This window comes from Chironomus tepperi, unplaced genomic scaffold (assembly GCF_022539635.2).
Source record: "Chironomus tepperi strain 1889 unplaced genomic scaffold, CSIRO-AGI_Ctep_v1 contig_376, whole genome shotgun sequence".
Classification (NCBI taxonomy): Eukaryota; Metazoa; Arthropoda; class Insecta; order Diptera; family Chironomidae; genus Chironomus; species Chironomus tepperi.
This window is the reverse complement of record NW_027226498.1, coordinates 1,556,148-1,568,808: the sequence shown is the minus strand read 5'-3', so window position 1 is coordinate 1,568,808 and position 12,661 is coordinate 1,556,148. Positions and strand designations below refer to the sequence as shown.

At 28.9% G+C, this 12,661-nt stretch overlaps 1 protein-coding gene across 4 annotated transcripts in view; it reads right to left on the bottom strand.

Annotated features, from left to right (window-relative positions):
- The window catches only part of gro (TLE family member transcriptional corepressor groucho), a 104,097-nt gene that overhangs the window by 4,116 nt on the left and 87,320 nt on the right, over positions 1 to 12,661 (bottom strand). For 2 of the 4 annotated variants that reach the window (XM_070647388.1, XM_070647389.1), the window contains exons 5-9: positions 9,896 to 10,033; positions 9,261 to 9,293; positions 2,617 to 2,814; positions 2,412 to 2,516; positions 661 to 717 (exon numbers count right to left, since the gene is read on the bottom strand). In XM_070647388.1, coding sequence (XP_070503489.1) covers positions 661 to 717; positions 2,412 to 2,516; positions 2,617 to 2,814; positions 9,261 to 9,293; positions 9,896 to 10,033 — 531 coding nt within the window. The remainder of the gene's footprint in view (positions 1 to 660; positions 718 to 2,411; positions 2,517 to 2,616; positions 2,815 to 9,260; positions 9,294 to 9,895; positions 10,034 to 12,661) is intronic. The other 2 variants (XM_070647391.1, XM_070647390.1) reach the window with 2 other exon arrangements.

Below are 12,661 nucleotides of genomic sequence, written 5' to 3'. Positions count from 1 at the left end.
AGTGACTACATGATTCTTGAAATGTCTATTTGAATCACTTTTTTATGATGATTTAATTTAAAAAAAATTATTTTTATATTTTATTCATTTTCGGGCGGAAATTGCGTCACACAAAAAAGATGATGAAAGAAAAATATGTCATAAAGCAAACATGAAATGATAAAGCAGCAAATGCAATAATTTGATATATGTTGCAGTTATAAAACATGTGAAAACAATAATAATAATAATTATAAAAATAAAATGTGACATCAAATGATGTAATAGAATTAGTGAAACAAACACATAAAATAATTGAACTTCCCCACTGATAAGAACGATCACCATTTCACCATAACCACACCTCTGACACTACCATAATTAACCCAAAGCAATTCATTTATGATTCATTGAAATTACACCGATTTCCTTTAATATTTTAAGTGTATCTTTATAGTGCATATCATAATGACAAATAAATGAAGAATATCCTTCAATTTACTTGTTTTTGATAAAGAATTTATTTTAATTATTGTGAATAATTTTGAAGGCAGACTAGGTTCTAAATATGGAGGAAAAAAATTGACAGCAGTGAAAGGAAAAGTCTCTTATGTATCTCAAAAGTAACTTTCTTTTTGTGTGTGTGTAGAGAGATTGTCTTTTTTTATTGGGAAAACTTACCGTATCATTTGCGATGTCCACAACTAAATCCTGCTCACTTTTTTCACCATCGCTTTCCTGTAAACAAATTGGACGTGGAAAGAAAAAAAATATGGAAAAGAAAAATATGAAATAATAAATAATCATAAAAATCAAAATAAACTACGAATTGGTTTTGATTTAAACTAAAATTTGGCCAATTGGTTCTTTAACTTTTGTCCGAAACGCACCTAACATTCATTTGTAGACAAGCTTTGTTAAAAAGAAGGGATTTTGACTATCAAGCTGTTAAGGATTCACGAAATCAATCTGATTCATTTTGGAATTATGCACACTTGAACATCAAATTTAATAATAAGTTGACGTTCACAGTTTAATTTATATTTTTAATTCCTTCACTTTGTACTTTCAAGTGTCACATACATTGCAATAATGCAATGTGGCTCGGGAGCCATTAAAGAAAACGTGTAAGGAATCAAAAACAATCGCATTGCCAATAATCCTTTTTTCAGCAAAGCTTGCAACAAATATCAAAACTAAATTTTTAAAATTATAAAATTGATGATTTTTGTAGATTTAAATTTCTTTAAAAACGATTCAATAATAATTTGGAGTTTAAATGATTATTTTTGAATAAAACATATTAAATACCGAACAAATATTTTAATGAAATGATACAATAATTATATTAAAAATGAATGAACTAAATTAAGTTTTAGAAAAAATAAATAAATCCAGGTGTTAATTACAAAAAAATTAATTAATTGATTAACAATAATTAATTATGATACATAATGTTTTTTTGAGAATTGGAAGGTAAATAATGGGAAATAAAAATAGCTTTTTAACCTCATTAAACAGTCGCGAATAGTTGAGATTATTGATGCTTAACTTGTCAATCAGTCAACGACGATGAAGGATAATAACAATGACTTACCACACAAAAATCAGTCAAATAGAAAACTTTAAGTGCATTAAGTTTCTGATTATGCATTATAAAATTGACTAAGCGATTCAATAATGATGTCACATTCAAAAGTATATAGGCTGAGACTCTTACAATCAACTCAATCATCCCAAAAATATATATATCAACTCCAAACACCCCAAAATGAATAAATATTAAAATTTTCATGGACAAAAAGAAAAAGACTTCATCTTTATTTTTTATAAATTTTTATCTTCACAATAACTTATGACAACCCTCAACCCCAGCATTTGATATTTCAAATATTTAACAAATAACTCCTTCCAATTTTATTCTACTAAGAGTTTTAATAGAAATTGTTAAGGAAATAGATTTCAAGTATGAGTTTTTCATAAAGATTCAACTTAGGGAAAAAAATTAACTTATTCATATTAGGTAATAAAAAAAATGCAGTGAAAATAATAAAAAAATTCAATAATTCATGATAAAAATGAGTAAATTTCTCCAAGTTATTTAAAACAGAAAAAAAAAAAATAAAATTTATGGAGGCATAATAAAAAATTAAGATGAAAATTAAAACTAATTGAGCAATAAATTAAAAAATCATTTTGCTTAATTATTCTCTCGTTCATCTTCATAATTGAAATAAAATCAATTTGTTCGACACATTCCCGCCCGAAAAAAATATTGTTACTGTTATTTCATTGTAATAATGTTTTTTGTAGTTTATGAGAATTAATTAAAGATATATTTGATTCTTTCTCTTGTTTTTTCTTTAAATTCTTTATCATTATTTGCCATTGGCAATTTTATTATTCAATAATTCTAACAATGATAAACTTACATGATTCACTTTAATTTCTTCTTTCCGACGCTTTGCATCAGAATCAATATCAAGTGGTGAACGTGATCGGTACTTTTCTCTATCGGCTGGTGACACTGAATTTCTCTGTAATAATAATAATAATAAAAAATTATGAATATTTTGAATATTAGGAAATCAAGTGACTGTCATAAGTAATGCCAATTAGAATAAACTGTAAACTAACCAATCTTTCATCAGCTGATGGTCCTGCAAGTGGCTTAATATCTTCACGATGAAGATCTTGTGGTGTTTTGAGTAGACTTTGTGGGCCATGAGGAAGTCCCATTGGTCCGGCGGCGAATGCTCCCAAAGGTCCTAATGCTCCTAATGCTGGAATAGGTTGAGGTGGTGCCCCTGGAATCTGTTGTGCATGTATTTGTTGCTATATTAATTAAAAATGAAAGGAAAACGAAAATTAGTCATTAATTTTATAGCTTCAGATTGTAAACTGTACAATATACCACAAAATGTATGTATACTAATACCAAAAATGTCGTGACAATGAAAATGTTTTTGATAAACTTTTGTGTAATTTAGCATGAAAAGCAATTCCCCATTTTTTATTATGCAAATTTTATTTTATTATTATACTTTCCTCATGCTGATAAAGCTACCAAAAATATTTATATTCGTAAGCATTTCACCAAAACAATAATGTGAGAGCAACAAACGAGTTTGTCGCGCCCACGAAAATAAAAATAAAAAAAGCATATATACATAAATACAACATATACATAGTACAGAAAAACGAATAAAATAAAATAATAATAGCCGAGAAAATAATACAATCAAATGAGAAATAAGTAAGCACATACAAGATACAAAAAAAATATAAAAAGGAGAAAAATGGAATCATAAAAAATTGTGTCATAAACAACCCCACAAAGTGCCATGCTATTTAATATCCATACAAAAGCCTATAGTACATGTACTATGTAGCACTCTCAAACCGTAATAAGACCAAAAAACAACAAATACAATATTAGTCTATAGTTAAAGGCACAAAAATTGTGGTTAAATAACAACATGAAAGCAAAAGTAAAGGCTGTTCATAAGAACTAACTAATTTTCACATAAATCTTTGTGTCCAACTCATGCGACTCACTACAACAAAAAAAAATAACAACAACAACAATTACAACAATTTGAAGAATGAAAACTAGGAAATTGAGAATGGGAAGTGGTGGGTTGGATAAGGTGACTGACTGTTGTTTTGTGTATTGTAATAAAACTTTTTATGGCGTTACTGTTTTGTTAGCAAATCTAGATCTTTCTTTCATTCTACACAATTTAATTGCATACAATTAGAAGCCCCTGTTAAGGACTCTGCTAAAATGTGAACTGTAAAAAAGTTGTAATAGAATGGAGAATGAGAATTAGGATTTTCATATTAAATAAGTATGCATGCTTATACATATTATTCACTAAGGAAAGCCGGTGTTTTAAGGCTACTTCACTCCTTTTTTTATTATTGTTATTATTATTTTCTCTTAAACAGTGTTTTTATTGCTCTGGATCGTTACCAAATTGTGTGCGAATGAACGCATTAAAGGCTTCGAGTTATTAAGATAAGCCATAAGCACATAAAGAGTAAAAAGAAAATTATGGCTGAGAAAAAGCAGTAAAAGGTGTAAAGGTTAATTTGTATTTTTTTTACTCGACCAACTCATTTCCCTTTTTTTTCGTTAATATTTTTTATTATTATTTTGTTGGAAAGGATCAGCATTTTTTAATGAAGAAGAAAATTTTTGGGTGAGGTAATAAAGTATGAGGATTGGTTATCACAAAGTACGAAGAATAATTAACTTTTCTTGAATCTTCTAGATTTTGAAACTTGAGCATTCAATATGAAATGAGCAATAATTGTAAAAGTAAACATGTAAAGCTGATAACCATTAAATTTAATCCATTTAAAAAACTGCACTACCCATTATTTTTCTGACCATATCAATTGTATGTTGGCAAAAAAATTTATTCACTTTTTGTCACCTTTAACACTTAATTTAATTTTAGCAACATAATTATTGTTATGATTTTTCACCTGTCTGTGTAGTGACAGAAATTAATATCCCGAAAAAAAATTGTGTCAATTTATAGTGGATGAAATGGATAGAGAGGGAAACACTGGAAGGCTTTTGTATAATTGGCAGTTTTTATTTTTATTTTTTAAAATTCTCACACAATTCATATTAAAATGAATCAACCGGGGAAAAAAGAATAATTAATTGTGTTCAATTCATAATGATATTCAGCAGGAAAAGGGAAATTCATCACATATTTCGTCTACCTATTATGCCTTACTATATCGGCATGAATTAATAATTTTATGAATTAAATGATACGAGTATACCGAAGAAATTGTGAAAACACAGTTTAATCATATTTAATTAGTAATTATAAATTGAAAATTCTGAACGACATTCGACTATAATAAAATTTCCATACCATCACGTATATTGAGAGAATAACATTCAATAGTTTTTTGTTGGTGTATTAAATGCATAGCAAATAATGTACATTCGAATGAAATATAAAATTTTCATTTTTCATACGTAAAATATTATTTGATGACAAAATATTTATAATATTTTGTGCTTGTGCTGTGATACCAAAATATTTATACGTATGTACATCCATAAATATGGCTGAGAATCGAAAATATTATTACTAATTTATCTGAGAGGGTGTGAGGGTGTGAGCGTATAACAGAAATCACGGAAACAAATTTTTTTGGTAATAAAAATGTTCAAGCATGATTTGATTTTTCTACCCCCTGAAAAAAGTCATAACAGTGATTCATTCTTGCCATTGGCAATCATTAATGCAATTAACCGACACCCCGTCACCTCTTTACCATTTATTCTCACCCTTCTCATTTTATTGTTGCTTTTTACGCTTCAACAGTCAAAAAGTAAATTTAATTAAATTGCCATAAATCACGATGGAGCTGAATATGGCAAACGATGAAATAGAGGAGGTATTTTATGTTTCTTATGGAATTTCCAAATATGTCACATAAAATAAAATTATCTATGGAGCATTAAGTAATTGAGTATTTTTTGTCTATTATTATTATTATTATTATTTGTATAGGATATGAATTGTGACAGTTAAATAATAAACACTTAAAAGGGTTAATAGAAAAATCTATATTCCCCCATCTGCCTAGAGGCAGCTGCCTTTAATTCTCTCACTGACCCTAAAAAAATTGTTCATCATATTTCTCCACAACGACTACATAGAAGAGATATTATGATTAAAATTCAAATAAAGTTCCATTACTCGTCACCACATGACATTCAATTCAAAAAATGAAAAAAGCCAGCAATGAAAAAAAAAAGTGGAAGAATACAATTCACAAGGGAAAATCCCAAAAATTTATTATTTACAATTTTTTTTTTGCCTTTTTTATTTTTCGACCCTTTGTATAAATATATCTACAGATCTATATGTTATGTTGTTGAAGTATCAAGCAGCCCTCAAAATTGGATATTTTTTCCTTCTTTATTTTCCCTCTCGAGCATTTTTTTGCAAAAAAGCGAAGAGCAAATAATTGAGGGATTAGGAAGATTATCATGCACATAGAAAAGCAAACGAGATATAAAAGAAGATGAGGAAAAAAAGGGGATGAATATTTTTTGTTTGCACTTTTAATTTTCCCAGTGGTGCTAATCTTTGCTCATCTCAAGCATTATGTGATTTTTCTAATATTTTATGTACCAAAAATACACTACGTCAGCATCAATAAATCAAATATAACCAAACATGTTACCATAAAAATCCTAAATAATTGACTTTAGAAATCTATATCTCTAATAATTTATATGTATATTAAAATTCTTACAAGGTAGCTTGATCTTCATTTAATAGAGCAAAAATTACATCAAATTTTCTGTTAAAGCTTAAACATATTTTCCGTCACTTCAACGACCTTTACTAAATAAAACTAAACAACTCACAAGTTTCAACCTCAAACCACATTTTTTAGTCCTTGCTTTTTTTCTTCGTTTATCATTATTATGTATCCAGCAAATGATTTTACTTTACCCTCGTTTAATTTTTACAACATTTTCATGAAAAAAAATTCCTTTTTCCTTTTTTTTGTTAACGAGTGTGGAGGGTGGTTTTGCTTGCTTTGCCACTGACTGCCATAATAAAGTAAAGTTTTCACCCTGTTTATTCATAAAACAACAATGGAGGAAGAGGTAAAAGGAAATAACAGCAGCAAAAAATTAAATCACGTTTTTTCTCTTCAACAGAATAAAACACCCTGTCGTGATATAGAGACATAAATTCCTGAATAATTTTTCCTCACTCGCCTTTTTAGTCGCTTATTTCACTTCCACACAAATTTTCATACCCTCCTGTCTTATTTGTATGACTACAACTATTCTTTTTACATTCTCCCTTCTTTTACTTGTTCTGTTGTTGTTGCTCCCCATTTTTTTTTTATTTTCTATATCCAAGTGTTGGCATTTTATTTATTCTCTCCTTCTCTTGAGGAAAAACACAAAAGTTTATAGTACTGCTTGCTGCTTTTCAAACCAGAACAACAGCAACAGTGAACAAAAAAGCAATGAAAATTCAGACGACTAAAGAAGAGGGTGAGGAATGCGCAACAACAAGCACAACAACAACAAACGAAAACTTTCAGGTCGTTTCAATTCCTCACTTACAGAGTCTTGGGGTGGGGTAGCGAATAAAAACTGAAAATTACTTCTCGTCGCTTTTTTTCTGTTCCGTTTGGTTTGAAATTAATTTTTACTGTTCATTCGGGGGTTACTCTTGCTTCTTTATTTTTATTATCATCATCAACTTTTTATGTACAGATAAGTATAGAGCGCTTACAGACATGGTATTAGAAGTCAAGGCTGTAATTTTAAAACTTTCAGAAGAGGTTATATCAAATTTCACATTTCTCTTTTATATAAACAATTGCTCTATCAATCTTTGATTTTCAGGACAAAGTGTTCAACCCCAAGAAAATTGTTCATAGAAAAAAGTTTGTTAAAAAAATTATGGAATGAGATTATGAAAAAATAAAAGTAAGCGAAGGGTGCCAGATGAATAGGATTTGTTTCCACTTCTCTTTCCCTTCCCACACCCGTTCTTACAGCTTTTTTATTATAGTATTTCATGCCGCCCTCGATGATTTTAAATGTAAATGAGGGGAGTAAATTTTTTTTTGTGTTTTACTTCTTTTTTTTCCTTCATTTTATTTCCACATCGTTTTATTCTTTTCATTTCTTTTATCATACCCGACAATGTTATAACAGCAGAGCAAACTCATTCTCATAAAAATGAACATACAACCTACTACCCCACATTTTTTGGTTGGGGCGCTTTTATACTTTGAGTAAGTGAAACACATCAGTGTGAGAGTGGAAAAAATATGGCTTTAGTGCTGTTATTATTTGCTGTTATTTAAAAAGCAGTGAGAAGCTCAGTAGCACACGACATTGAATAATTTTCATTTCTTCCTTTCTCTGCCTATGTACTTTTTTTTGCTTTCATTCAGAAGAGCCTTGTTGTAATGTCGAAAAGAGGGTTTTAACATTCTTGTATTATTATTATTATTAACGGCTCTCATTTTCATGCCCTTTTTTGTTATGCCACTTCTTTCTTACTCTCTTACTTAACCTCATCCCCCAAAAACCAACAACACCATCGTCATCATCATCATTGTGAAATTGTAAATTATGATAAGCATTGTGTTACGCCAAAAAAAGAAGGAGATGAAATATTCAATTTTCTGGGTGTATATGTCAAGTTTTATGGACCGACCCCAAAAGTGTGAGTAACTGTATTTAATAAACTCATATAGAAATTAATTTCGCCATGTTAATTGCCGTCGGAAAGAATTTGTTGATTAAGGCTCAGCATGAGTAATATCAAATAATAATATTGAGGGGTTGGAGATCTAAACTTTATCAACGAAATACAATTGATGTAATAATATTAGATAGCGAAAAGAAAAAGTTTTGATATAATTGAATGCTAAAATAGATAATTTTATACTCGTGATAATATTCAATGTAAAAGGAAAATATGAACTTACAGAAGCAAAGGAAAAAAAGGAGTGGGAAATAAAAACCAGAACATAAAAATCACATTAAACCCTTAATCGTTAATGTAAACCTTTTAGAATATTATCATAAAAATAACTATAGAGTTGAATGGTCCGGAAGGAGAAAAAAAAAGCGAAAGTGACAACGACAATAAAGCAAATTTAATGTGAAAATATTATTTCTGCTATAATTTAATTTCGAAGCTGATTTTGCAAATGTCCTAAAGGGAACTCGATGTTTTCAGGTAGATCAATGATGGTCAAACTTTTTTGTCTCATGACACACTTTTTAACATTTTTTTTTTTTTGTGGAACCCCAATTTTTAGAAATGTGAGAACATTTGCAACATCAAGTTTGAGCACCACTGCGGTGGATGAATGGCAGTGAAAGTTTATTGAAACGGAAAAAAATATTTTCAGTTATTTTTAATAAAATAATAATTTCATTTTATGAGTAAAAAGTCAATATTGGCATGGGATGTTCATAGTATTAGAGACAGAGAAAAAATAAGGAGGCATAATGGGGGAGGATGATGAAAATGAAAATGATGATTATGATAATGACATTGAATGAAAATGAAATTACTGAATACATAAAAGTTATATTGTTGTTATTGTTATTATTGAAATCATGACACACACAAAAGGTTAATTAACGTGTTCGCAAGTAACATTTAACTTATGGGGAAATTATTTTCAAGCATTTTATTTTGGTTTTAATGTTAGATTATGTTTCCATTCGAGTCATTTTGGACACTTACTAGAAGTTGTTGAATTCCCTGTTGTTGATGTTGCTAAAGATGTTTGCAAAAAAATAGAAGAAGAGAAATAGATATAAATCATAATTTTGTACTGTGTTGTACTTTTAATTTTTTTTGTGTTCTGAGAAGCTCTTGTGTGTAATTAATTTATAATACTTTTCGTGTTGTTTAATTGAAGAAATCATGAACATTTTGAAATAATAATAACTAAATTATAAGATAAAACACTATATTTAGTTTAAGTTTCGAAAAGGCACTTTGGAAGTTATTATTTATAATAATTTGAAATGAAATCAATAGAGCTTATTCCTGATAAAAATTTTAATTTAATAATTTCAGCAAGTGTGATAAAATATTTGGAATCTGCTTATCAGTAATAGGTAAGCATTATCTTTAAGATTTGAAAACTTTATTGTTGCTTCCATTTTAATTTGATCGGACTAAGTAAAGAAAATTTCTGTACATTTTAAAATAATGATTATAAACTTTCTACATAAATCTACTAAAACAATATAAACTAAGTTTATGATACAAGAAAAAAATAAAATAAATAAGGATCATAACACCTAAAACCGAAAAAAATACTTTGTTTGTGTCTAGATAAATAATTTTTTATGTTTGGAATAAAAGCTTACCCCGATAATTGCATTTAGCTCTGGCATTGTCACTTGTTTTGCACGCTCCACAGCCTGCGCCACTTGTTGTTGATGTTCACTTGCTAGAAACGGCACAATCTGTCCAATTAGTGCATTTAGTCTTTTTGCTATCTCCGTCTGTTTAATAAAAGAAAAAAAAAGTTAAATAAGCATTGCGTTTAAATATTATCAAAAATGTGCACTGAATGATGAATTCGCATATTCAAGTTATTATCATTGTCCGTTATTTTGGTTAGAATATCCGAAATGAAAAATTAATTAATTTCCATTGAAAGATCATAGAAAAATGTTTGAAAAAAACAACAAACTTCCTATTTTATCGAGGAAAAATCCAAATGCAATTACTATTCACTTCAATTCATCCATCTATGCAGTCATTCATTTTTACTACCATCTCTTCTTACCGTTCAGCAACATGAAAAAATATACGACCAGAATTAAAAATGATGCTTTCATTGAAAGCAGAGAATAAAATTGGAGCAGTTTAAGGACGCAAAAAAATTTCCATCAATTTTAAATACAAGAATACTTTGCCTCCATTCTCCAACCTCAAGGGTTTTTCATCCTTTTTAACCCTTATTGTGCTGTGCTTTATTTTTTTTACATCATCATTGCCATCGTCATCATTACAAGAGGATAACTATAAGGAAATATCCTCCACGTCTACTTATAATTCTGGAAGAACAGGTCAAAAGTTCTTATATCTCCTGAGTCACCAAAAAAAATTTCGACATTAATGATGTTTTTTTGCACCAAGAAGTCTTTCCCCTGCATCATTATCATTAAAATTAAACCGCAGAAAAAATTGTACTCTCTTGGCGCATGAAAAGAGTTTTTCTGCTAACATAAATTACCCTTCTTGAAATTTTATCATGTAACTTCTTCTTTACTTCATTCTTCTCGAAAAAAAAGCACGTGACTTGTCGGTTAAATGTTAGCGATAATCATTTAACTTTTTATTTAAATTCAGGTAGACAATTTATGAATAAAACAAATGTAAAAACAGCAATTATTATCATTTTGATGCCACAAAAACCATTACCCAATACATAAATCGAATTAAATAATAATAATAAATGTAACAAAAATATGGACAAACTTTTTTGTTGATAAAATCAGTTGCTCCATATAGTTTTTTTATATGTTCTGTACTTTTTCATCAAACCACTACCACATTCATTGGCACGTTCATTGCAATTGCACATTCGCTATGTGGTCAAATAGCAATTACATGATAAAAATATAAATTTTTTATGTGAGTAACCTCAACGAAAAAAAGCTTTACTACTTCACATAGGATCAATTTGTATAAAACAACTCATACTACCTTTGCAACTTTCAACCGAACAAAAAGGGAAGAAAAATAAATAAATAAAAAAAAATGTATTTTAATCAAAAAATAATTGTGATTAATAATCGTTGAAGCGCGCGCGTTTGGATGATGTGGTTTTTGCGTTTTTACACGCAAAATAGCGGCATGTGTGTGTTTATTTTTCAACATGGTCAACCTCTCCTGTATATATGTTAATGTTGACTTTTTTATGTTCATTTCGTGAAAAGAAGAAAAATGTTATTGCTCATTTTACCCACAATAATAAAGAATAGTTAATAAATTTGTGGCATGGACTATAGGTCTTTTATACATCATATCAAAAATTGATTGTATCAATCATCTAGAAATTATTAAATGTTCATCATTTTGCTATACCTAGCACTATAGTTACTAAAGTAGTAAATATATTACTTTATTCATATAGCACAAGCAAAACATGCAAAAATTTTAGTATTAACCCTCTATGTCCATTTATCAACAACTAACCTTAGTTGTTTGTAGATCTCATGTTGAATGCAATTACACGTGACTAATTTAGATTTATTATGAACGTGATAAAAGCAGTCAGAAAGTCAACTAATGTAAACTGTTCTTTATCTTTCAACTCCCCTCATATCATCAAATTTATCCTTTTCCATTGCTCATGTTCTCCCTAACGTGTATGAATATATCATGAAGAGAGAATAAAAAGAAATGGTAGTATATGAAGAGAGACATTAAGCACATTCACCAAAAATTACATCATTAAAATGTTGTTTCCGTTCTCCCACATTTTTTCCTTCGTTTCAATTTCTTCCTACATGAGTATATGGTATAACATAGATACATGATATTCTATAGTATCAAGTAAAAAGGATACGAAATACGTGAATATATTGCTGTACTTTTAAGCTTGTTTATTGTTTCAACATTTTCATTCTTTTTAGTGTCTTTTACTCTTCTTTTTCATACAACAGAGTGAAAGGAAGAAAAAATCCCATCAGCAATAAAAGACGAATACATACATGGATGAACAATGGAGCACTATCACATAACATTCAGCAAAAGTCGAAAGAAAAAAAGAAGCAAGAGAGGACACAAAAAGCACATAACAATATAAAGAAAAGCACCATCCGTTTTCAGCATAAATTTTATGGATTTACAGAGAAAAACTTGTAACGTTAGAGACAACACAACAATGGGGGGGAAGAAAAAGTATGAAGAAATAGCCCTTGAGGCTGAAACCTTTCGACATCGCTTAGTATATCATATCAAGTTGAGCGTGAGCATCATCATCTTAAACCATTCCCATTCTCCCAATTGATAATGAAAATCAAAATCCTCAAATAGAATGAAATTTATGACAATAAGTCTCATGTGTCAGACAATAGTTTGTACTTAATTATTTTAAATAATTAGCAGCAGCCATTAAA